Below are 23,873 nucleotides of genomic sequence, written 5' to 3'. Positions count from 1 at the left end.
GCTTGAGCTACAAAGCGAGTTCCAGGAAACCAGAGCCGTTACACAGAGAAACCTTGTCTCAAACCCCCACTTCCCCCAAACACCCCCAAAACAAAAAAAACAATATGGACAGGTCTCAGAATGTCTGGGGTTGATACCTGGTCTCTAAACACACACACACACACACACACACACACACACACATACACATACACACACACACACATGCACACGCATGCACTTGAGTGCACACACACGCATATGCGTGCACACTCTCCCCTACATGCACAAACACACACACAAATAGTTGAGACTTGAATGACACCCCCTCCAGGGTGTTTTCAAGATACAATTTTACAAAGCAGAGCTTTAGAGAAAATCGATTATTTCAGGATAAATCACAAGCATTCCAGGATTGCCAAACACTAAAGCAATTTGAATTTTTTTCCACGGTTAAACTTCAACAGGGCCGTGGACAATCTCCTGCAGACTGGTTGCATTTTGGTAAAGGTTTGCCTTTAGTGTGTAACATCAGCTCTACACCAAGCCCTGAGGGCCTGGCCCGAGCTGCCTTGCTGAACACCTCGCATGGGTCCTCTTGGTCTCAAATTAGCTTTACTGAAACTCTATCTTTATGTGGGTCAGGACTTCCTTTTTCCTTCGAAACTTTTTCCCATTTAAAAAAAAAAAAAACAACAGACAACAACAACAAAACACCACTCATTTTCAGAAATTCCTGTGTTTCTTATTTCCTGCTGGCCTATTCAGGAGCTTTTTTTTTTCCCTTTAAAACCGTGGAAAGATTATGTGACTTTACTGATTTAAAGTAATCTTCTTGGTTAAATCCTTAGCTGTTGAGTCTCTTGCTCCTTGCAGGATGAAGGTTCCTACCTAGCTGCTGATGTGGTTCTTATGATGAACGAGTGGATTTATACCATACTGATGCAGTCTTGGTGAATGCCTGCCCACCACTGTTTCCTCTTTGGACCCCAGACCCAACCTTCTGCTCTATGCAGGAGTTACTTAACCCACTTATACTCCAAGGCAAGGCTCCAGGAGCTTGTTTCTAGACCCCTGGCTCATGCAGGAAAACAACTTGGAGTCAGTAGCAGAACTCTGAGTTGAAAGTAATGATTGAGCCTTGGTTTCTCCATCTGGAGGACAAAGATCGATTTATTATGCCTACACAGACATTGGCTATTCCGTTTCTAAGTTAGAAATGCGAGAAGATTCCAGAATTTATACTCTTTTCTTGAACTTTTCTGTTTAGTTAACTCTAAACTTTCCCCACTTCCCTCAGGCATTTTTTCCTAACCTCTCAAGGCCATATCCAGGAGCTGGAGCATGTGCAGCTGCCTCTGCAGTCTTTGCTGCCATTTGCTCCCCATCACTGTAAGAAGCAGCTTGATTCTCTTTCATAAAATTTGGCTGCCTTATTATTATTATTTTATTATTATTATTTTCTCAGAATAAAAGTTGTCAGAATGATGGTTTGTTGAGCTTGGGCTAGGCAGCTGCTCCTAGATTTCCGGGTGATCTTGGCTCTGAGTTTCCTTTACCCCATCTGTAGGGCAGAAACCATCCCATCTGGGCTGCAGGGCTTTGGTGAGGGTGCACTGAGAAGCTGCACAGAAGTGCCTAAGGAGAGTGACTGTCCTCATGATGGCCTGCCACCCATTAGACAGTGGACAGAGGGTCCTCCCAGAGTGGCTTTAGTGACTATGGAGTGCTTGACTGGATGCAACAGGTTAAAAATAAAGAATAAAGCAAAAATTTAAGACTTCTGGCGAATTTTGTTTCTTGTCCCTCCATTAGGGTACTGGGGCAAGGAGGGCGGGGGCTGCCTGCTTGTGCTTCCTTCTTCCCCCAAGTTAAAAAAGAGGAAAGGAAAGCAGAAAAGACAGGAAAGAAAAGGAAAAAAAAAAAGAGAAAAAGAAAGGAGCGAAACTTTCCCGAACTTTCCCATTCCTCCCTGGCCTGCTGCTGCAAAGTCTGAAATTCCATCCTGTGTTTGTTGTCATCCTCAGCCCGTTTCCATAGTTACCCAGATTCCAGGGACTGGCCTTGGGCCCACCATAACCCATCCCTCAGAGTCTCCCTGGCAGAAAGGAAGCATTCCTTCTCCCTGCAGCGACGTCAGAGCAGTCACAGCGAGAGAGGACGCTGCTGTTCACCCTCTGCCCCCCCAAACAAGCCCCCACCCCAGCCCCACTCAAGGGCGACCTGCCTGGTTAAGCAGCTCTGCTTGGCATCATTTTGAGGGTAAACACAATGAAACAGTCTCCTCCATTTCTCTTCTCTTCACTTGAGCTGAGGAATTAGCTTCTCATACCAAACATTGTGCTCTTGGAAAACACTCCAGATGGTTCTCATTAAAATTCCAGCCCCCCCCCCCCATTCTTCTCAAACTGCTATCTCAAAAATAAACCCCAGGTTAAGGAGCAAAGTCCAATGAATAGGGTCTTTTTTGGAGTCCCCTGGATGGCCGTGAAGGGCCCTTCATGTCATCTTCCCGCCCGGGCCACCTGGTTCTTCCTGGGGCTGCTAGACAGTCCCATGCTTTCTTCAGACACACATTCTGTGCGCTGTCACCAGCTAGAGTCCAGGGACACCTGGGGGACATGTGCTGGATTAAAGGGTCGGGAGGAGGGGGTGGAAGGCCAACCTGGCCTCTGCTCTCCAGCAGGGCCTAGCCCTCAGAGGGCCTGGCCACAGGGGTGAGGAGTGCTTCCTCTAAGCAGCTGGGGTGGGGGAGGGCAAGGAGAAGCACCAATAACTTTTGGCCGTAATTACAGCTGAGCAAGCCGCAGGCTTTGCTTCCACATCTGGAAAAATCTGCTTATGTAGGAAAATGGTGTGCATCCAAGAGGTTTTATTTAATGTGCTCTTATTGTACGTTATGAAAGGAATTCAAGTTGTTAGACTTGCTCGGCCAACATTCATGTCCTTCTGCCTAGATTCAGGAAGTGCTCCGTTCTGTCCTGCCCCCTCTGTCTCCCCGCTTCCTCTAGGAAATGCCCACACGTATCTTTTCCTAGATATTGGAAAATCTGTATCTTGCTCCCTAGAGAGTTTAATTGTATACTAATGTGACATGTGAGTATAATCTCGTAAGACGTCAAACTGGAGAGTTTAGACTCTAGAGAGAACATAAGAGAAAACCAGGCATGGGCTCTCCGGCCACTGCCACCATCTCCCAGGCAGCTTCGCTGTGTCCTTTCTCCATGTCTATGCGAACACATACATGTGCTCACACAGAAACGCATGTTTTCAGTCCCAAATGAGGTCACGCTCCACATGCTGTTTAGCGGTTTACTTCTCACTTGCTGGATGATCTTCTCACTTACGGGGGTGCCCCTTTCTCCTTCTGTGACTGCTGCAAAGAATTCCCAGGGGTGGCTGTAGAATAATTCTTCAGGCTGTCACCTCTTGGTGGGGGTTCCAGTTTTTCCTTTATTATAGCGTCTCCATTCCTCAGAGTGATGCAGTTGTTAACCCCGCAAGTGTCTCCTGAAGGGCATGCTTCTCTGACAGCATCCTCTAGGTACAATCCCCGATGACGTGAACTTGCTACTTCTAGGTGTCCGCTACCAGACTGTGTTAAACAAGGCTTTCTCCAAGTCACGGCCTCTAGGAAGACAGGCTCACCAGTGTGGGGTCTTCTGGTAGGCTTTGGAAAAGGGCTGAGACTTTGATGATGAACGAGATATCACAGCATTGTTGATAATCTGCATTTCTTTAATTATTAGTAATGTGTCTTAACTCAGTTTCAGATGACAGAAATCACCACGGAGAGAAAGATTTTACTTTTGAAAATCAGTTGATTAAAATTACGTCAAATCAGATGGAATGAAAGGTCCCAGGTTGAGATTCCATGTCTGAATCGCAGCTACAGACTGACCATGAATGCAGCTTCCCCTTCTGCCATGGTCTGGAACCTGGGAACTTGAGAACCTGGGACATAATCACAGTCTTGGCAGCCTGGAAGCCAGGAAGCCTCGGCCGTACCTGGTCTCCAGGACCACGCTATCTGAGCTAAACAATGGATTGCTATATTCTGTCAAGTACACCCATGGATCTGGAGACCCATACATGTAGACACACACACACACACACACACACACACACACGCACACACACACATACACATACAGCCTCCCAACCACTGGTTCTCAACCTTCCTCATTCTGTGACCCTTTAATAAACTTCCTCATGTTATGGTGACCCCCAACTATAAAATTATTTTTGTTACTGTTTCATAACTGTAATTTTGCTACTGCAATGAACTGTAATGTGAATGTCAGTGTTTTCTGATGGTCTTAAGAAACCCCTATCAGGGATTGGAGAAATGGCTTAGAGGTTAAGAGCACAGGCTGCTCTTCCAGAGGTCCTGGGTTCAATTCCCAGTACCTACATGGCAGCTCACAACTGTCTGTAACTCTATTCTAGGTGATCCAGCTCCCTCACATGGACATACGTGCAGGCAAAGCACCAATGCACATAAAATAAAAATAAATAAAATTTAAAAAAGAAAAGGAAGAAAAAGAAATCCCTATGAAAGGTTGTTTGACCCCCAAGGGGTTGAGACCCACAGGTTGAGAAATGCTATTCTAGGATACCACATCAGAATATATCAAGCCACTAAGGCAGTAGGAGGGGACAGCTTTGCCATCCACATTCCAGCAGGCAGGAAGATAACCTGCAAGGTGGGGGGCGTGGCCTGAGCCAGTCTGAAACCTGTGACATCATTACACTTCTGTGTTTTGTATTTTTTTTCAAACGGATTGCTGAGTTACACCCCTTGTCTACTTTTCTCCTGGGATTACATTTTCCTACTTGATTCACTGATGTTTTAATGTGTTATCTGAAAAATAATTTTAGCTATTATATTTGCAATAATCATCTATTTAATTTTATATTTCCTGTCATGGAGGCGTTTTACATTTATCTGTTTTTCTAGTTTGTGGTTCCTAGGTTTTGTAGCTTAAGACGGCATAGCTACCTCAGTGTTTCTACTGGATGCAACTGTACTGTATCATACTGTTTTTTACTTTAAAACGATGATGGTATGTGATGTGTGTAGGTGCATATGCTCTTGAGTGGTAAGGTCAGAAGAGGACAACTTTCAGGAGTTGAGTTTTCCTTTCTACAGTGGGTTCTGGAAATTGAATTCACATCATCAGGCTGAGTGGCAAACTCCCGTATCCGCTGAACCATCGTACCAGCCCTCATAATGCCTTTATAGACATTTTATGCTTAATTCTTAAAACTTTCTCTATCGTGTGGTATAATCGCATCTCAGCCTTTTGGCTAAGATCAAGTGTAATGTGTGGTAGATCCAGGGATCTAGATTAACATTGTCCCCACCCCCACACCCAGTGGAAAACAAATTGTCCCAGCTAGCTTAATTTGAATAATTTGTTTGCCCCCCTCAAAAAACATAGTTTAAACCTGAGCATGTTTTTAAAAAATATTTATTTATTTATTATGTATACAATATTCTGTCTGTGTGTATGCCTGCAGGACAGAAGAGGGCACCAGACCCGTTACAGATGGTTGTGAGCCACCATGTGGTCACTGGGAATTGAACTCAGGACCTTTGGAAGAGCAGGCAACGCTCTTAACCTCTGAGCCATCTCTCCAGCCCCCTGAGAATGTTTTAAAACATAAGACAACCACTTTCCTTTTTCTCACACCGTTTTCCCCTTTGATAAAGCCTAACAATAATTAATTTTGATGACTTCACACTTTTTTGTTATTCAAAAGCCTTAAAAAGATGGGTTTGGCATCCCCAAAGCATAGGTGTGATAGGTCACCCTCCTACTCAGAAGGCTTGATTGGGCCCCTCTTCTTCAATCTTTTTTTTTAATATTTATTTATTTATTTATTTATTGTGTATACAATATTCTGTCAGTGTGTGTGCCTGCAGGCCAGAAGAGGGCACCAGACCTCATTACAGATGGTTGTGAGCCACCATGTGGTTACCGGGAATTGAACTCAGGACCTTTGGAAGAGCAGGCAGTGCTCTTAACCGCTGAGCCATTTCTCCAGCCCCCCTCTTCTTCAATCTTAAAGGTTTAATCTGTTGGCCAGTCCTGTGTTTACCCAGCTGACCCCCATCTCCTACAAGTGGCCTTGGCCACTTACTTCCCTGTTCATGTGTGCAGGAGAGAAGACAGCACAGGAATCGGCTAACAGAAGCCAAAAACAGGTGCGGATATCCACACCGGCAACTTCTTTACACCACTGGACATCCTTTAGAATTCTCCCCTCACGGGGGCTGGAGAGATGGCTCAGAGGTTAAGAGCACTGACTGCTCTTCCAGAGGTCCTGAGTTCAATTCCCAGCAACCACATGGTGGCTCACAGCCACCTATAATGAGATCTGGTGCCCTCTTCTGGCATGCAAGCATACATGGAAGGAATGTTGTTGTATACATAATAAATAAATCTTTAAAAAAATAAAAAAAAAAAGAATTCTCCCCTCACCTATTAATATTTGTTAGTTATTGGGCTGGAGAGATGGCTCAGTGGGTAAGAGCCCTGACAGCTCTTCCAGAGGTCCTGAGTTCAATTCCCAGCACCCAAATGGTGGCTCACGACTGTAGTTCCATGGGATCTGATGTCCTTTTCTAGTGTGCAAATGTACAAATAAACAAAACACCCGATACATAAAATACATAAAGAAATGAATCTTAGCCGGGTGGTGGTGGCACACACCATTAATCCCAGCAGAGGCAAGAGGATCTCTGTGAGTTCGAGACCAGCCTGGTCTACAAGAGCTAGCGCTAGGATAGGCTCCAAAGCTACAAAGAAACCCTGTCTCGAAAAAAATAAGAGAAATGAATCTTAAATAAAAGAACAAGGAGTCAGAAGCATCGGAAAGACCCCAAGTCTGAATTCCACCTGACAAACACAAGTCCAGGCCAGCCCTGGCCACAGAACTAAGCCCTACTTCAAAAATAGAAGTTGGCTAAAACAGTTCTTTGTTGCAATGTATTTAACGGTTTTAGCCAGCACCCCACTAAATGCATTGGTACTTCCCGACACCTACCTACCTTCTATGCCAGTCAGGACAACCAAAAAAATGTTCTCACAGGCTTTCAAAACATACCATTCCTGTCCCTTAGTTGAAAAGGAGGGAGGGGCGGAGGGAGGGAGGAGAAAACAGACTGAGTCAGAAATAAACAGAAGGCCATTACTGTAAGTCATCTTCTCAGTGCTATCTTTTCCACCAAGCTTTCCCAAGTTCCTCAGCTGCCAGAGCCCTTTGTCTTCTGAATCCCCTCTTGGTCTCCATGCCATAGCAGTCCACCCGTGCATCCTTGCATCTGATGTGCGCACGCATGCGGCCATCCAGCAGCCCATCCTTCCCGTGCATTAGCTGTACCGACACTTCTGCTACTGTACTCACTCCGGCTGGCTCATCTGGCCTCACACACTCTACTGTCAGGCAGAGCCCCAGCTTCAGATCTATACTTGCATTGCCCAGAATTCTTCGTGTATCTGCTGCTTGCTGCTAACTATTTAGCGGGATGGAAGTTCCTGAATACAGATAAGAGTTTTGACCCATGTCCCAGATCCTCATTCAAAAGCAGTGAGAAGAGTTTTTTTTTTTTTTTAAGAATAAACAACACTTTTCTAAGTTTTGTGGTATTTATATGATTGTCTGAAAAAATTATCCAAAGAGCTGCTACTTTTTCAGAAAGCTAACTGCGGAATTTCCTCCCTTGGCCTGTCAAACCTTGCTCCTAGATATGACCCTCGCCAGTAGTTTCCTTTCAAGACTGTATGTATAAAACACATTTATGTAGATTCATAGACAGCTATGCCCACGTAAGCATCTATCAAATTAGCATGCACACACACACTAAGAGCTGTTAAAACATGAATTTGAGAAAACCCTATGAATGCATGCAGGGAATAAAATCTGGATGAGTAACTTCAATGTTTATCATTCTTTAGGGTTACAAAGGAGTCCTGAATGCATTTTTACTCTTGGATCGTGGAAGGCTCAGAGAACTTAGCAGACAGACTCCTCTGGGTCCTTGGGTCAGTAAGGAGTCAACTAGAGCTTAAATGGAGGTCAGCCTTGGGATGGAGCTCAGTGGTATCGTGCTTGTCGAGTACAATGGAAGGTCAACACTATTTTCCTTAAAAGAGAACTCAAACCCAGGCTTTCTGCCTTCTGACTCATTGTTGTTTGAACCTTGCTGTCTCTGAAGGTCAGGAAATTATTTTTCGATTCTAGAGCTAAATATAGGATGCCTTTGAAATGCTTACCGCATTAGATTGATAAGAAGCGACGGCGCAGGTTTACAGGTGTTTGCCATGGGTCTCAAACTGTTCTTAGCACATCACCTCCACTGGCTCCCTGGACCTTCTGAGAGGCACATGATACAGGCAGTCCTGTTAACCTCGGCTCCAAGGAGACTTGAGCTCAGAAAGGTAATAACCCCCTAGGGGATACACAGCTGGAGTATTGCTTGGCTTCGGGTTTTGAACTCGTGTCCTTCTGTTTCAAGGTCTGTGCACTTAGTGTACAAAATGCATTTTATGCATACATAGTTAGATAAACAACTATTATGTGAGAAAAATAAGCTGTGAATTTGACACGAAGTCCACGTCAGAAATTTTGCAATATGAAGCCGGGCAGTGGTGGCGCACGCCTTTCATCCCAGCACTCGGGAGGCAGAGGCAGGCGGATCTCTGTGAGTTCGAGACCAGCCTGGTCTACAAGAGCTAGTTCCAGAACAGGCTCCAAAGCCACAGAGAAACTCTGTCTCGAAAAACCAAAAAAAAAAAAAATTTTGCAATATGAAAGCAGAGTGGGGAGAAGTGTAACTGCTTCTAGATAAGAGGATAATAAGAGTAAAAGTGGCAGAGAAAACGGGACCATGGGGAGATGGGCTGGCTGACTGAGAGAAAGCTACAGGGTGAAAAGTCCATGGGAAAAGAGGACTTTTCCTCTCCACTTCTACCAGGAGTCCTCTGAAGCCAGCCCAGGGCTCTGATACCTTGGTGCCTGTAGTCTTAAGACTCCCGAGTCCCTTGCCTCCTCAGCAGCCTGGGTAAGAGCAGGATGAGTGGAGAGGCATCTTCTAACATCGTCACAGCCATGAGAAGAGGGACTGGGAGGAGAGAGGCTGGGAAGGCAAGAGCCGTGCAGATGAACCCAGGGGTCTCAGTCAAGAGCACAGGTGTTAATGTACTGGTGAAGAGGTGGGGACACAGCTCCCTCTCTTTCCCCGCAGGAAGTCCTCTAGTACCAGCATGGGTGCCAGCTCCAGTGTGCAGCACCCGGTGGGAAGGACAGTGAGGGAAGGGCCACTGCTGAGAAGGCAGGTGGGGGTGGAAGCTGGGGGCAGAAGTGCCAAAAGGGCGAAGCAAGACCAGAGCAAGGGTGGAGGAAAGTCTTTTTAGCCCTTGGGTGGTGGCATCTCCACAAAGGGGATCTGAGTCACCAGGGAAGACATGGATAACAGGGATGGGTATTTACATCACCCTCCCTCACTTCCTCTCCAGTCATTTGGTATTTTTGAATTCTCCACCCTTTGTCCCCTTCCCCTGCCCCCAGCAAATCTGGTTTGTGTGTGTGTGTGTGTGTGTGTGTGTGTGTGTGTGTGTGTGTGTGTGTGTGCGTGCATATTTTTCTATATATGTACAATCAAGTCTCAGAATTATACCAGCTGAAAACAAAGGAAGCTCCTATGATTTGGCCAATCTTGAACTACAAAAATAGTTTTTGTATATGGTCAACCAACTGGGTAAACAACTAAAACAAAAAAAAGCACAGGCAAAACCTCTTTATACCACTGAGTAATGGACCAAGGAGTTGAACACTGTCCCCAGCTGTTGTGTGTTTCCTACCTTGTTTGGGTTAAAGGGTCTATTCTGAAACAGGGCTAGGAAGGTTACATAGTCAGTGGCTCTGAGCCAGGGCAAACCGCAGTAAGGACATGCCCTGGAGTGGGGCAATAGATAACCTGGCCTCAAGTATTCCTACCTATCCACACACCTGTCTTGCTGGGCTTACAGAATCTCTATTCTGCCGAGGGGCAGAATCACTTAGGCAAGGCTTCCCCAAGAGACCCTGATCAAGGGAGTTTAATGGCAACTCCCTCGGGAGATCTTGAGAGAAGCAAGAAGTCTCACAGGGCAGCAAGGATGCTCATCCCTGCCCTCTGCTCTGCTTCTCCTGGTCCTGCCTGGTTTTTTGGCACTTTAAAGTCTGCTCGTACAGGACCTTAAATGTTCACTCTTTCAATGTAGTGCCATTTGAGTTAATCTCTATCCAGCATGGAACGCCGACAGATGGCCGCCGTGGATTAACTACATAATGTTTGGAATCCTTTGCAAGATGAATACATGGGCCCTTAGTCAAAGGCTATTGAGAAATTCAAGACAAGAAGGATCAAGTATTAACTCAAATGCATGCTTCTGGGGATGCACATCTGTGGAGCCAGTCCTGGTTGGCTTAGGGTCAGAGGCTAGGGGCGTCTATCCTCTGGCTTCCAGCTGCCCTTCTGGGAGAGCCCCTCAGGCCTTGATGCTTTCCACTGGATTTATGGAAGGACTTCGGTACAGGAAGGAACTAAGACCTGGACACACTTTTTAAAAGGCGTTGGGCGACCCCTGCTGGGTACAAAGGGGTACTGACACTAGGCTATGAAAATAGACTGATTTTTTTTGTGACAATGACATTATTTTAGTAATTAAATAGGAATATCTAATGTTTCATGTATCTAAGATCCCTAATAAAAATTATCTTAATTCTGCTTCCATTCTAGAAATAAGACAAATGAGAAAATTCTAAAAAATCTGATGGGATTTTCTAGGGCACTGATGTGGCCTTTGGAAGGACATAGTTTAGGAATGTGATGGTCTGGGTTGGAAGTCACTTGTTATTTGCGTGACTTGCATAAGGTTTTTAACCTGCAACAAGCTGATTTTCACTTGAAATGACATCAAATTTTAAGCTGCCATTTTCTGTTCAAAGGGCAGTGACATCCAGCTAAAAAGAGAAGTCAAGGCTGAAGATCCTTGAGCCATGGAAGTGTTCCATCTATCCCAGCTGCCACTATTACTATACGGTGAAGGGGTGGGTCTAAGCTGGGCTTCAGATGATGGACAGCTCCTGCCACTGTTACTATACCATGAAGGGGTGGGTCTAAACTGAGTTTTGGATGACGGACAGCTCCAGGACTCTGTTGTTTTCTCAGGGACAGAGGTTGTAGCTGCAGGCTTGTGTTTTGCTTGGAGAATTCAGTCCTGGATTATAAAACAGGGCTCACACTGTGTGTAAGTCTCTTTAGAGCCATACAGCCACAAGACAGAGTTGTCACTGTAGGAAATACTGTGCAGTGGGCAAGCCTGGACAAGGTCTACCTGGAAGAGCTATCCCAAGCTTCTCTACTTCTACCTCCACCTTGCTGGTCCAAGGCACCAGAATCTCTTTCAGTGTAAAGCTCTTTTGTTTTTGCACTTCCTGTCTATGAAATCCACACATCAGGATGACTTATATTAAAAAGCAAACAAACAAAAACCAAAACTGGGTGATGATGTCCCACATCTTTAATCCCAGCATTTGGTGAGTTCAAGACCAGCCTGGTCTGCAGAGCTAGTTCCAGGATAACAAGGGTTGTACAGAGAAACCCTGTCTCGAAAAAACAAAGCAAAACAAAACAAAAAGACCAAGTAGTCCCCTAGCTCTGATCAAACCTTTCAGTGACTCAGGAAAATGTTGAGAAGCCTCTTGCCCACCCAGGCCCCTTGCTTGTACACTAGTTCCACTTCGGGGCTTTGGACAGTTTTCTCTCTATAGTCAGTAGTCACATCTCACGTGTGCCCTGTCCACTCGGCTCGTGCGTCACGTGTTCGTGCACAAACTTAAGGTGGGTATAAGAAATGTCACATTTTCTTTAAAGCAAATGAAATCTAGTTGAGTCTACTTTGCCTCAGCAATACCCTTTCCCTACTTTCCTTCACCCACTCTCTAGCCACTCGAGTGTAGGCTGTCGAAGGCACCCAGCTCATGTTCTCTGGAGTGCTGTGTTTGTACTGTCTCCGGGGATGGCTGGATGCTAACAACTGACAATTCACTGAACATTCATAGCAGTACATATGCCCCCAAAGTGAGACTCTGAGCGAAAGCATTTCTCTCTCTCTCTCTCTCTCTCTCTCTCTCTCTCTCTCTCTCTCTCTCTCTCTCTCTCTCTCTCTCTCTCTCCCCCTCTCTCTCTTTTTTGGATTTTCAAGACAGGGATTTTCTGTAGCTTTGGAACCTGCCCTTGAACTAGTTCTTGTAGACCAGGCTGACCTTGAACTCAGAGATCCACCTGCCTCCGCCTCCTGAGTGCTGGGATTAAAGGTGTGCACCACCATCGCCGGGTTACGGAAGCATTTCTTGCTTGGTTCTCTCTGGTCTGCCCCACTTCTTTGAGGCTTCTGGAAGCCTCTTGATTCATCACACTTGCACAGGAAACCTCACCCCAGGCTCTGCTTCTAGGGACCCAAACTCAGGCACACCCTTTATCCTTTCTAGGTAAGTCCGATTTGAATCTATAGTTTTTACAGCTATTAGTTTAATATTTATTTATCCCAAGTATCCCATGGAAACAACGGACCTCTTTTCATTCGTTGCACTGTGTAGCCCTGGGACTTGCTAGGTAGACCTGATTTGCTTCACACTCACACAGATCCACCGGCTTCTGCCTCCTGAGTGCTGGGATTAAAGATGCTTGGCTCCCTGCCTTTTTTTTTTTATTGCAATATTTCTAGCACTAAGTATAGAGAATAGGCCACTTCTTTCTCTTAGAGAGACTGAGGAGAGCCAGAGAGCTAGCATTGTGGTGTGCAGTATATACCAGGGAACTTAATGTCGGAATTGTGCTTCTTGGTGGCAGCAAGCCCAGGTGGATCCTGAAATTTGGGCGAGAAGATATGGTGGGGGCATATTCAGGCTTAGGATAAAACCACTTAGGATGAAAGCCAGGGCAGGAGTGTACATAGTTTTCTTAAGATGATATGCAAGGGTCAGGTCCATCCTGGGAGTCACGGTCTAGGTATAAAGCTCCAGATAACTAATGGTTTTTATCTAGTTATGGTTTGCTAGAAAGCCTTGCAGGAAAAACCAGCGAGGGTGCAGCCATGGTGGCTATGACTCAAGATGACTCCAGCAGTGTCAATCTGAACCCAGGAATACATTGGAGAAGGTGGCAGACACCGGGGGTCACAGAGCCTCTTAACCTCTCTAGCAATAGACACTTTCTCCTCTGGGTGTCTGGGAAAGAAAGCCGCCTACAGCCCCAGCTTGCCTTCTCTTGTTTATTCCCCTCAAATTCCAAAGTCAGAGTTAACAGTCTCTGGTCCTGTTCCACAATTCACTTAATTGGACACAATGAGTCAGAATTCTGTTTTTATCAGGTCAAGCTGGCCAGTCAGGACATTCCTGGGCATGGAGTCCCTACTTAGATGAGAGCCAGAAGCCAATCAGACAAATCAAAAGGGGTCTTATCGAGATTATATCCCATTTCAGTCAAAATCAAGGCAATACTCCAATTTTACTGATGCTCCAATATTCCCAAGAAAGGCTAGATGCCAGGTCCGAAAGGAACTCAGACAAATAGCTATCTAGAGTCCTATTAGCATCCCAAAGCATAAAGCATATGTGGACTTCCAGGCTCCTTTGTATCACAAGTGCCTGTGGCTCTTCCCACCCTGCCCCTACCCTAAACTTCAGCTCACAGGCTTCTTGTTCTTTAGAACCCTAGTATTTGGCCTATGCTTCTCTTTTGTCTCTCTCTCTCTGTCTCTCTCTCTCTCTCTCTCTCTCTCTCTCTCTCTCTCTCTCTCTCTTCCTCTCTCTCTCTGTTGTCTACTTCTCTTCCTCTTGCTTTCCCCTCTCTCCTCTTACAATCAATTACAGCTTCCAGACCATGATCAGGTTAATATTTTCTCTCTCTACCCTGGACTCTTCCAGGTGCCTCCAGCTCTTCTCTCCCTCACATCTACAGTAAAAATCTTCCCTTCAACCATATCTTGGAGCGGTCATGTCCTCAGTTTATATGCCTGATGTTGAAACCCTCAGTTTATACACTGGATTCTATTTATTTATTTTTTTCAAGATGACTCTCTTCTACTAGGTTGTCTCTAGTTATAAAAGGGGTATATGGTGCTGTGGGGTCTCACTTCTGATGATGACTCGCAGGCAGGGCAGGTGAGTCTGCATGCCTGTGGGGCACAGGAGAGTTCCTGCAACCAACCTTCCGGGTGACGTCGTACTGTTTCCTCTGAAACCACAAAGCCACAGGCTGGCGAGGGGTGAACAGAGATAAGTCTAGTGGCAAAATATGCACGAGTGTTTTGGCAAGTCACAGATTCTTTTTTTAGAATAAGATTTATTTTTATGTGTATGATTATCTTGTCTACGTGTGCATATGCACCTCACATGTGCAGCCCTCAGAGGCCAGAAGAGGGGAAGGGAACCCCAGGAACTGCGGTCACAGACAGGTGTGAGCTAATATGTGTACACCAGGAACTGAACCCAGGTCCTCTGCAAGAACATCAAGTGCTCTTAACTATTTGAGCTTCTCCAGCCTCTCTCCAGCCTCAAGTTCTTAGTAGGCAACAAGATAGTATTGGCTTCAGGATCCACAGCATTTTCTATTTGCAGGGTCTCTGAGATATGAGATACTATTCTGAATAAAAGGAGTACTCCATTCAAATAGAGACCCTTCCGGTGGCCCAATGGTAACAACCACAGACAGGGAGCAGAGGGAACTAACGGCTAACTGGAATTACAAGCACACACCACTGGGCAACCAAACCCAGTGTTCACTGGAGTTCTAGGGATCAAACTTAGGTGCTGACTAAACCATCCCCTAGCTCCTCAGAGGTAACTTTTTAGTCTGTACATTTAGGGAATGTCTGAAAATAGCCTGGGAACCTTAGGAAAGCCAGTCATCAGTGAGTGGGTATCTGCTTGAGGCGCACACACTTACAGGTTACCTCCACTCAGAACGCTGCTCAGGCATGGACATACAGTTCTGAGATTCCCTTCACGTCTGGCTTCCTCTTGGCCTTTCCCACTCGTATTGTTAACTTCCTGTGCTGGAGGACACATGGCAGTAGCTGGGAAGTGTTAAACGTTGACAGCAGCCACACTGGAGCTAAAGGCAGATGTTTAATGGAACGTGTTCAAGCCCTAGTGAGCGCATGACTAACTGCAGGACTCGAGGACCACAGTCTGCATTCCTGAGAAGTCTCCGCTTCTCATTCAGAACATTTTCACACTGTGTTTTGTTCCTAAAACATCAAGTGGGCGTATGTTTTTGAGAGTTGATTTATTACTCAAATATCTGAATTTGGAGACAGAAGAAACATGTTTTACCTACATATTTTTGAAAACTCTACTAAGAGAAAGAAACCCAGTGTCAGTTTCCAGCAGGTGGGACATTCTCGTGGAGACATTGCAAGGCCAGGTCTGTCCACTTCATCTCCTGTTCCTTCACAGACTCAGTGGTGCCACCGTTGTCCTGCTCAGGCTCTGGAAGCTCACTCTGAAAGGGAAAGACACCCACGGCAACCATCAGGAAATTTTCTTTCTGTTTAGTTTAGAGATGGGCCTCAAGCAGCCCAGGCTGACCTCAGACTCACTACGTCATCTTCTGTGTGGCTTCCACGCTAGTAGGGAGTGTGCTCAGGGGCCTCGCGCATGCTTCACAAGCATCTCACCACCACGCCACACTCTCAGCCAATCACCCTCAACTCCATCCTATCTCCCTTTGCCTCCCAGGAGCTGGAGTTACGGTGTGGACCTGGGGTCGAATACTTATTTCTGAAAATGCAAGAGCACTAGGAACAAAAGCCCGTGAGGGCTGACCTAAGAACAGCCTGCATAACCGATATGCACAGTCTAAAGAGAGTCAGAATAAACAGATGCATGGGAAATACCAGAGGTTCTGCTCAGCATGCCTCGCTTCCCCTTTCGGCATGGAATATGTGACTCTGGTTTTCTTACAAAAGGCAGTGTGGCTGAAGGGCTGAGGGCAGGGACTGGAAGAGTCCCAGACTGCCATTCATTCATTTGTTGGCTTATTTGGATGAGATAATTCAAACTCATGGGCCCTTTGTTCTCCATCTCACAAATGGAAGAAAAAATTAGCTTTTTTTCACGTCTCAGGCTTTGGTAGATAGAATGAGGACATTTAGATTCAGTGGTTGGCACTGCGTTGGGTGTCTGGTGTTCCACGACTCTCACTAGGATGAGTGGCTGAGAACACTGACAACAGCCAATGCTGAACCTTTTTGGAAATGCATTAAAGGCAAATCAGATTTGCTGGAATGTGTTTTTAAATACAGCAAATGTATCAACAGCAACAAAAATGCTGCACTCAAAATGCTTATGTGACAATTAACATGGGCTGGATGAGGGACACTGGCAATGTAACAGATCAGACTTCCCCCTAGTGGAAAAACACAGTAAAGACAAACTCACATCCCAATAGCTATTTTCTAAGTGATAAGCCATGGGACCACACTAGACAAAATTTGGTATCATTCCCTGATATATGTGAACCTATTACTGCTGAATCTTTGCTTGGCCCCAGGGTTCACCGACACCGTGTATTTCTGTGCAATCACCTCAAGTTACACTTTGTGTTGACAAACTGCTGCTTAATATTCAGTTAGGCTTTCCCACTGAATTCTTATTTATACTATACGGAGGTATTTTTCTCCTTAAAATTATGTTCAACATATAGTAAATGATATTTATCTACAATACATACAAATGTATTTGAATCGGGACCAGTAAGATGGCTCAGTGGTTCAGGGCATTTGCTGCTAAGGCTGATGACCTGAGTTCTACATGTGTGCCATAGCACACAGGTGCACACACATGCAAGAAAAACCCAAATGTGTTGGCATCACTTGCATCTATCTTACAAATGTAAACTGAGATTTAACATTCCATATACAGATCCAGAGAACTGTTACTCTCTAGTCAATTTAGAAATCTGACCTTAATAATTATCTACAGGTCACAAAGAAGAAACAGGCCCTTGGTCAAGAGGTAGGACACTGCTTTAATTTCATTTCCTCCAAGAGCGTGGCAGGCTTCCTAAAATGATGGATCCTTCACTTGGTGACTATTACTTCTTGTAATGAACGCACCATGTGAAACAGCACAATGCTGTGAACCTACTTCCTGCAAGACCAATCTGAACATGGCAGCCTCACACCGCAGACCTTTCTTTCATCCCTAGATCCCTAGAGAAGGCCTAAGGGGGGGGGGGCACAAACATCCTCTCAAAAGCTGTGCCCAACTTCCTGCCTCCTAACTACAAACGTAATTGCCGCCCACTGCTTCACCATCTTCCATCATGTTCAAAACCCTATGCCTGTCACACGCCTCTCCTCTCTGCGGTAGTATCCTATCTAGCACTAAACTTCTGGGTTCCAAAGCTACACAGAGAAAGCCTGTCTTGAAAAACCAAAAATATAAGCCGAATCAAACCAAACCAAACTTCTGGTTCTTTCTTAAGCATTACATCTTCTCTGAAGCATTTCTGCATGCCCAGGCCCCCAGCCATTCTCCACTTGGCCATTCATTCCCCCTGGTTGGTACTGTAGTTACTCAGCATCTTGCCTCTCTTGATCCCTGACCCCAAACAGGAACTTTACATTACGCTCAGATAATCTTAGGGCACACAGTACACTTTAGAGAAGTGATTGTTGGATGGATGGAAGGACAGACAGACTTGCAGACTGACGCATGAAGTCTGGCTTACTAGGTACTAGTCTTGGGTCAAGTGTGCCTCTCTGATCCTACTTTTTTCTTGCCAAATGGAGACACCACCACCTCCTCTGTGCGGACCGTCTTAAGGATTACGGATAATGGAAGCTTTAACTTCAGTCTATGGCTTAAAACAGACAATAAATAACAGCTACCATCCTTTTTTCTTATTTTATTGCCCTGAACTTGAATTAAGCTGTGACTTGAATATTCACTGAACATGTCACCACCTTTTATTCTTGAAGGAGAGTGCAGGTGAGCTGAGTATTTTCTTTGTAAAACAGCAGCGGCAGGCAGTGTCCCTGGAAGTCATTCTGTGATAGCTGCTCTTCTAGTGCATCTAGTATTCTGTGCAGAGAAAGTTCTCAGGCTCTGTTTTTCCTTGTTAAGCATCTGTGACATCAGTAAGAGTTTTTTTTTTAAAACATCTACATAGGGCGTTGGTGGTACACACCTTTAATCCCAACACTTGGGAGGCAGAGGCAGGCAGATCTCTGAGTTTAAGTCCATCCTGGTCTACAAAGTAAGTTCCAGGACAACCAGAGCTACAGACACAGACACAGACACACACACACACACACACACACACACACACACACACACACACAAACCCTGTCTCAGAAAACAAAAACATACATAAATAAAGTGAGGGGTCTCTTATCACATAAGGTTCAACAATCACTTTTCAAGGGAGTTTTCCAGAGACCAGCAAAGAAAAGGTATTTTGAGAGCTTGGATGTGTAAAGGCCAAAGAGGAAATGCTTGGTAGCTTCTAAGCACTTCTTGGAAGCTGGCACACTAGTTTCAGAATTGCCAACAGAGGGCCCAAGAGACAGCTCAGTGGTTAAGAGTTCATACTGGTCTTGCAGAGGAAAGAGTTTGGAAAGAGGAAAGAGTGTGAACTACCCTACTTTGGGTGGTTCACAACCGGCTCTAACTACAGCTCCATGGGGTCCAACATCTTCTTCTGGCCTCTGAGGGTATCTGTACATACATGTCTCTTCTTCCCCTCTCCCCAGATATCCAAACATACACCAATAGAAATAGGCGGGGGTGGGGGTGGGGGTGGGGAATGGCTCATCACCTACTGCTATACTGTCCTTCCAGAGGATCCAGGTTTGGTTCCCTGCACCTATGTCAGGTGACTTTTAACCTCCAGCTCAAGGGATTTGATGCCCTCTTCTGTCTTCCTTCCCACCTGCACATAGGGGCAGACATTCTCTCTCTCTCTCTCTCTCTCTCTCTCTCTCTCTCTCTCTCTCTCTCCCTCTCTCTCTCCTCCCTCTCTCTCTCTCTCACACACACACACACACACACACACACACACACATTCATAAATAAGAACAAAATAAATCTTAAAACCAAACCAAAGACCAACAAACCAGAAGGGAAGCAGGGACACACATGCTCCTCACTCCTCTGTGCGTGATTCACTGAACTCAGGAAGCGGGGACACACATGCTCCTTGCTCTTCTGTGTATGATGCACTGAACTCATGCTTGGCTCACCTTGGCTTCTGGAGACACAACATCGCTCTGAGAATATGGGCGTCAGCTCTGGAATGACCTCTAACTAAGGTGGTTACACCAGCCAGTTCTCTGAGCCATGAAGAGATGAACTGTTTTCCAGCGGCTTCTAGATTTAGAGGCTGCCACAGCACGGATTTCTGGGCCCTGGTACTTCACCTTCCAGTAGCGTCCACAAGGCCTCACCACATCACACCTGGCTCACTGTCCCGAGCGTGGATCACAACCTACCAGTGGGATCGCGACATCCTCGTATGGCAGCTTGTCTTCCCGCCAAGCGTCATCGATCAAATCCAGGATCCTTCCGTCTCGCTGCACCTCGCTGTCCATTTTCCTGCAGCTTCGGTCTCGTCAGTTCTGTAAGCCAAAGAGGTCACAATGAGGGCACAGTATAATCCAGGACCGGGGTCCCCCACACTTTAAAGCTTGAAATTGGTTTTGTTGTGGTTTGTTTTGTTTCTTAATACCATCCCAGGAACGGCCCATCTTATATGGGTCATGTGACAACACATGACCACAGCTCTTTCCTCACTTCACTGACAGATTCTTTTTTTTTTTAAACACCTGCACACAGGTTGTTAATACCAAAATCCATAGTAGCTAAAAGGTAAAAGTAGCCCAAATCAACGTTAACAGTAGAGAAGAGATGCTATCCAGTAAATCGCCACACAAAGTGTTGCTAGCTCAAGCACTCCTGGGTGGTGTTTCATCGTAGCTAGTCCGTTTTGTGGTGCTGGGAAAGGGTAACCCTAGTGTGAAGAGCACATCGGACTGTTAGGATGAACATGGCATATACTGCCGCTGCCATAAACTACTCTTTCATATTCAGGCAACCCTGTAGGCAGAGAGATCAGTTAGAACAATGAATGCGTTCTCAAGCCCTACCTCCAGATCCCAGCACTGACAGATTCTTGATTGTGCATAGAGACAGACTAGTTGACAGACAAGCTCCTAGTGTAACGGAGAGCAACACATTTCTGAAAACAGGCCTGAAAGGCACTGCATCTAAATGTAGCCTTCTTTACAACCGTACAATCTCTCCCTGTTTGTTATGTCTTTGTTGAGTCTCATCTCCTGCTCCTTAAGCCCTCTCCCATTATTTGGCACAAATCTCCACCTGCCTTGGCTCAAACCTTGGCATTCTTAAAGCACAGAAGCTATGGGAACATGCAGGGTGACACCGAGCTGGAACGTGTGAAGTGACCAGCCATAGACCAACTGCTGACCCTTAACGCAGGAACAAGATGGGCGTGCCAAGGAAACACTTCCTTTCTTAAACAGCGTCCAGACTGAGCTCTGAAAGTAGTATGTCATGATCAACGGTGTTGTGTGTCCCTCTGGGCTTCCACTTCATACAGGGCTTCTCTGTATAGCCCTAACTGTCCTGGAACTCACTCTGTAGACCAGGCTGGCCTCGAACTCACAGAGATCCACCTGCCTCTGCCTCCTGAGTCCTGGGATTAAATGTGTGCACCACCTGGCCCTTCTCCTCTTTTTTTTGAGACAGAGTTTCAAACTCTCTCCATAGCCAAAATCAGCCTTAAGCTCCTAATTCCCCCACCTCTACCAATGGGATGACAGGCATGTGCCACCGAGAATTGAACCCAGGGTTCTGTATATACTAGGTAAGGCCCCTACCAACTGACCTACATCCCCAGCTGAGGGGGGTCCTGCAGGTGTCCAGGCAGGGAAGCAAACTGTAAGGAAGTGAGAATGAAAACGGTTCAGATTGACTTTGTCAGCTTGGATCACACTTGGGGAGTCTGATGTCAGATGGTTTATTCCAAACAAATTTAAACTCAGTATAATTTGGAAAAAGTTACCTGGTGTAATACAATCCCCAGTGCATAAGGAAGCATAATTACAACAAAACTTGACTCAGAATACATGCCATTTCTTCCAAGAAGATGGGTTCTAGAGATAGGCTACCTGTACTTGCTTAAGGGCCTAAGGAAGGGTCTGGTCAGGTCTCTGTCTCAGTCAAACAGATAGCACAGAGGCCATTTGGACTATTAGCCACCTCTGGTCTTGGCTGTGGGAGTTTGGGGGTGTCTCTGGTTATATAATATAGTAAGGGTTATTTAGACTATTTCTCCAGTCCTGGTTGTATGAGCTTGATATGGCTTGGCCCAACAGATTATCACAGATCACCAGGCTATTAGTCACTTCCAATTCCCAGCTTTCTGGATGGAAGAACAGGTTTTCCATCTTTCCCATTGGAAAGACAATCCTGTATGCTGAACATTTCCTAGTCTCCCTGGAGACCTGTGGGTGCAAGGACCTTCATGTTGCGCTCCCAACACCCAACCCTCTTCGTCTGGGAAAAAAAATTACATTTCTTCGTGTAGGTACATGTGGAAGTAAAAGGACATCTTGGAGTAAATGGTTCTCTTCCTCCACCAGGTGGGTCCCAGAGGTAGAACTCAGCTGCCAGGCTTCATTGGCCTTTACGCCACTGAGTCACATTGCTCGCCCTCCTCAGGGCCTGGCCCCAGTGCTCCCTGACCACAGACCACTCCTAATTTTTCTCCTGAAACAGTGGCAATCTAATTCATAAGACTGGTCATCATGGAGTACTTCTGGGTTTCCAGCTTCCAAGTTTGTTCCTTTCCACAAATATGCCCCACTGTACTCCCTGCTACAAAGTGGCAACGCACAGAAGGCCAGAAACTACCACCACCAGTGTAAGAAGCAACCTTTGGCATTGCAGTTTAACTCTGCCTTACAGGTATGCACTTGGCTCCAATAGTATTTGAGGCAAGCGAACACTATCTGGTTTAGGGGTGGGGAATGGTTTTTACTTTCAAAACTGACACAGAAGGGGCCTGGGAGACAATTCAGTGGGTGAAGTGCTTGCTCTGCAAGAATTCCCAAATTCAGATCCCTGGCACCCACATAATAAGCCTGGCACAGTGGCACATGCTTGTCATCCCAGAGCTGGGAGGCAGAGACAGGAGGATCTCTGGGAGATGGCCAGGCCAGGCAGTCTAGCTGAATTGGAAAGCTCCAGATTTAGTGAAAGATTCAAGGAGGGAGTGACAAGGACGACGACACTGCTGTTGACCTCTGGCCTCTACACTCACCCCCCACTCCACCTCCAGGCACAAACCTCCACCACCATCAGCTCCTCCTGCCACCTAGGAACCAGCTGACGGCTTAGTGGTTTATTTATTTATTTTTTTTAACCTAGATTTCACCGCATCTAGCCAGTGGCTAATTGAAGCTAGCTGAAGGATTCCCACCTGCAGTAGTGTATAACTAATCCTTCCTGTCAGTTCTAGTTACACTTCCAGAATCCCCCAAGTTTTCCTACTTTCCTATCATTCCTTTGTTCTCGGGGCTGCGCCGTGGGCTACACTTCACACTTGCTCTGTTGATCTTACCAGGTCTATACAGATTGCACCCTTTTCTTAAGCGGTCTGACTCCTCTAGCTTTAGGAGGCTTTCTGTCCTCGAAGGCTTGCTGCTGTCCTTAACTAATCTATGAAACAAATCAGGTCAGCTTTGGACTGATGGGTAGGGTACTTCTGTTTCAGTGGTAACGTGTAAACGCTGTACCAATCTCTCCGTCTTTCCACAAGTTGGCCTCAATATTTTGTAACATGTCCCTCTTCTATACGCCTGCAATTGGGCATGCTTTTTCATCCACCTCCCGCGCTTCTTCATCAGTAATGCTTGGCCGTCCTTCCAAGCACAACACGGATGACTGATTTTTTTGTGTGAGGCAGTCGGGTACTCACTCCCCCTTTACATGAACAAAGAAGCAAGCACAGACAATGCCCAGGCAACCGCCACTGCGCCGAGCTCTTACCACACATCCTAACTTCTCCGGGTTTCTTAAACATATTTTTACATATGTACCCTTCTCTTTCTAGCGCCCACCCCCACACCCGATAATACAAAACTCTCATCTCTGAGGTTGTCTCCTTTAGACCCAGGCTGAACGGAAGTTTCAAGAGCCCATCTCTTCACCAGTTCCCTAGATCTTTGGGCACAAAACGTGGTAACAGGGGAGCTTGTCACACTGTCAAGATATCTCTTTTCAAATACTAGGCGCGTAATATGGATTTTCGAAATCTACAGCTTTGTAGATGTATTTCTAAGCTAAAAGCACGGCGCCAGCACTAAAACTGGCCCTCGCAGGCCACCATCCTGGGTCACCAGACGCAAAGCCGCCCGCCGCCGCCGCTTCCGGCCCGAAGGCTGGAGATACCATATGCGGAAGTGCATAGGGGAGGTGGAGCGTCGCCATGCCGGGTCCCTTGCACTCCGCGCGGAGTGCAATAAGGAAGTGGCTCTGAAGGTCGGTCGAGAGCACCTGCCTGCGTGTCTGGAAGCACTGGACGCCCGAAGCCTAGGGCACACGCTTGGTCACTCTCCAAAGCCCGGGCCGCTGTCGCGAAAAGCACCCTTACCCACAGCGCGCGAAACGGCTCTCTCCCGGCCCCGCCCCTCCGCCCGGTCACGTGACGCGCGGTGCGCTTGTACGCCGTCTGCGGGTGAGTCCATTCGCCGCCGTGGGGCGGGGGCGGGACGAGCGGCCATTTGTTGTGACGCGCGCGTCCCCGAGGA

The 23,873-nt window shown here is 46.3% G+C and overlaps 2 protein-coding genes across 5 annotated transcripts in view; one reads left to right on the top strand and one right to left on the bottom strand.

Moving 5' to 3' along the window:
* Window positions 1-15,305: 15,305 nt before the first annotated feature.
* On the bottom strand, window positions 15,306-23,859 carry Anapc13 (anaphase promoting complex subunit 13). 3 transcript variants are annotated; one of them, XM_038322398.1, is made up of 3 exons: window positions 23,717-23,859; window positions 19,533-19,658; window positions 15,306-15,538 (listed from the first exon to the last, which is right to left on the bottom strand). In XM_038322398.1, exons 2-3 carry the CDS (start codon window positions 19,629-19,631, stop codon window positions 15,413-15,415), a joined length of 225 nt encoding a protein of 74 aa, XP_038178326.1. In that variant the 5' UTR covers window positions 19,632-19,658; window positions 23,717-23,859; the 3' UTR covers window positions 15,306-15,412. The 3 variants fall into 3 exon arrangements, with proteins under 3 accessions (XP_038178326.1, XP_038178323.1, XP_038178327.1); XM_038322395.1 differs by having other exon boundaries at window positions 23,624-23,759; XM_038322399.1 differs by having other exon boundaries at window positions 23,620-23,731.
* Cep63 (centrosomal protein 63) overlaps window positions 23,516-23,873 on the top strand; it is a 46,584-nt gene continuing 46,226 nt past the window's right edge. For both annotated transcript variants that reach the window (XM_038322393.2, XM_038322392.2), the window contains exon 1: window positions 23,516-23,800. The gene's annotated coding sequence lies outside the window, so the exon portion shown is untranslated. The remainder of the gene's footprint in view (window positions 23,801-23,873) is intronic.

Source organism: Arvicola amphibius, chromosome 3, assembly GCF_903992535.2.
Source record: "Arvicola amphibius chromosome 3, mArvAmp1.2, whole genome shotgun sequence".
Lineage (NCBI taxonomy): Eukaryota > Metazoa > Chordata > Mammalia > Rodentia > Cricetidae > Arvicola > Arvicola amphibius.
This window is presented reverse-complemented; position numbering and strand designations above follow the sequence as displayed.

What these genes read in the sequence shown, in the direction of transcription:
- Anapc13 (XM_038322398.1), bottom strand. Translation starts at nt 19,631, where the DNA reads ATGGACAGCGAGGTGCAGCGAGACGGAAGGATCCTGGATTTGATCGAT. An exon ending in AGGATGTCGCGATCCCACTG is followed by an intron (nt 15,539 to 19,532) that starts GTAGGTTGTGAT and finishes TTTCCCTTTCAG; the next exon opens with AGTGAGCTTCCAGAGCCTGA.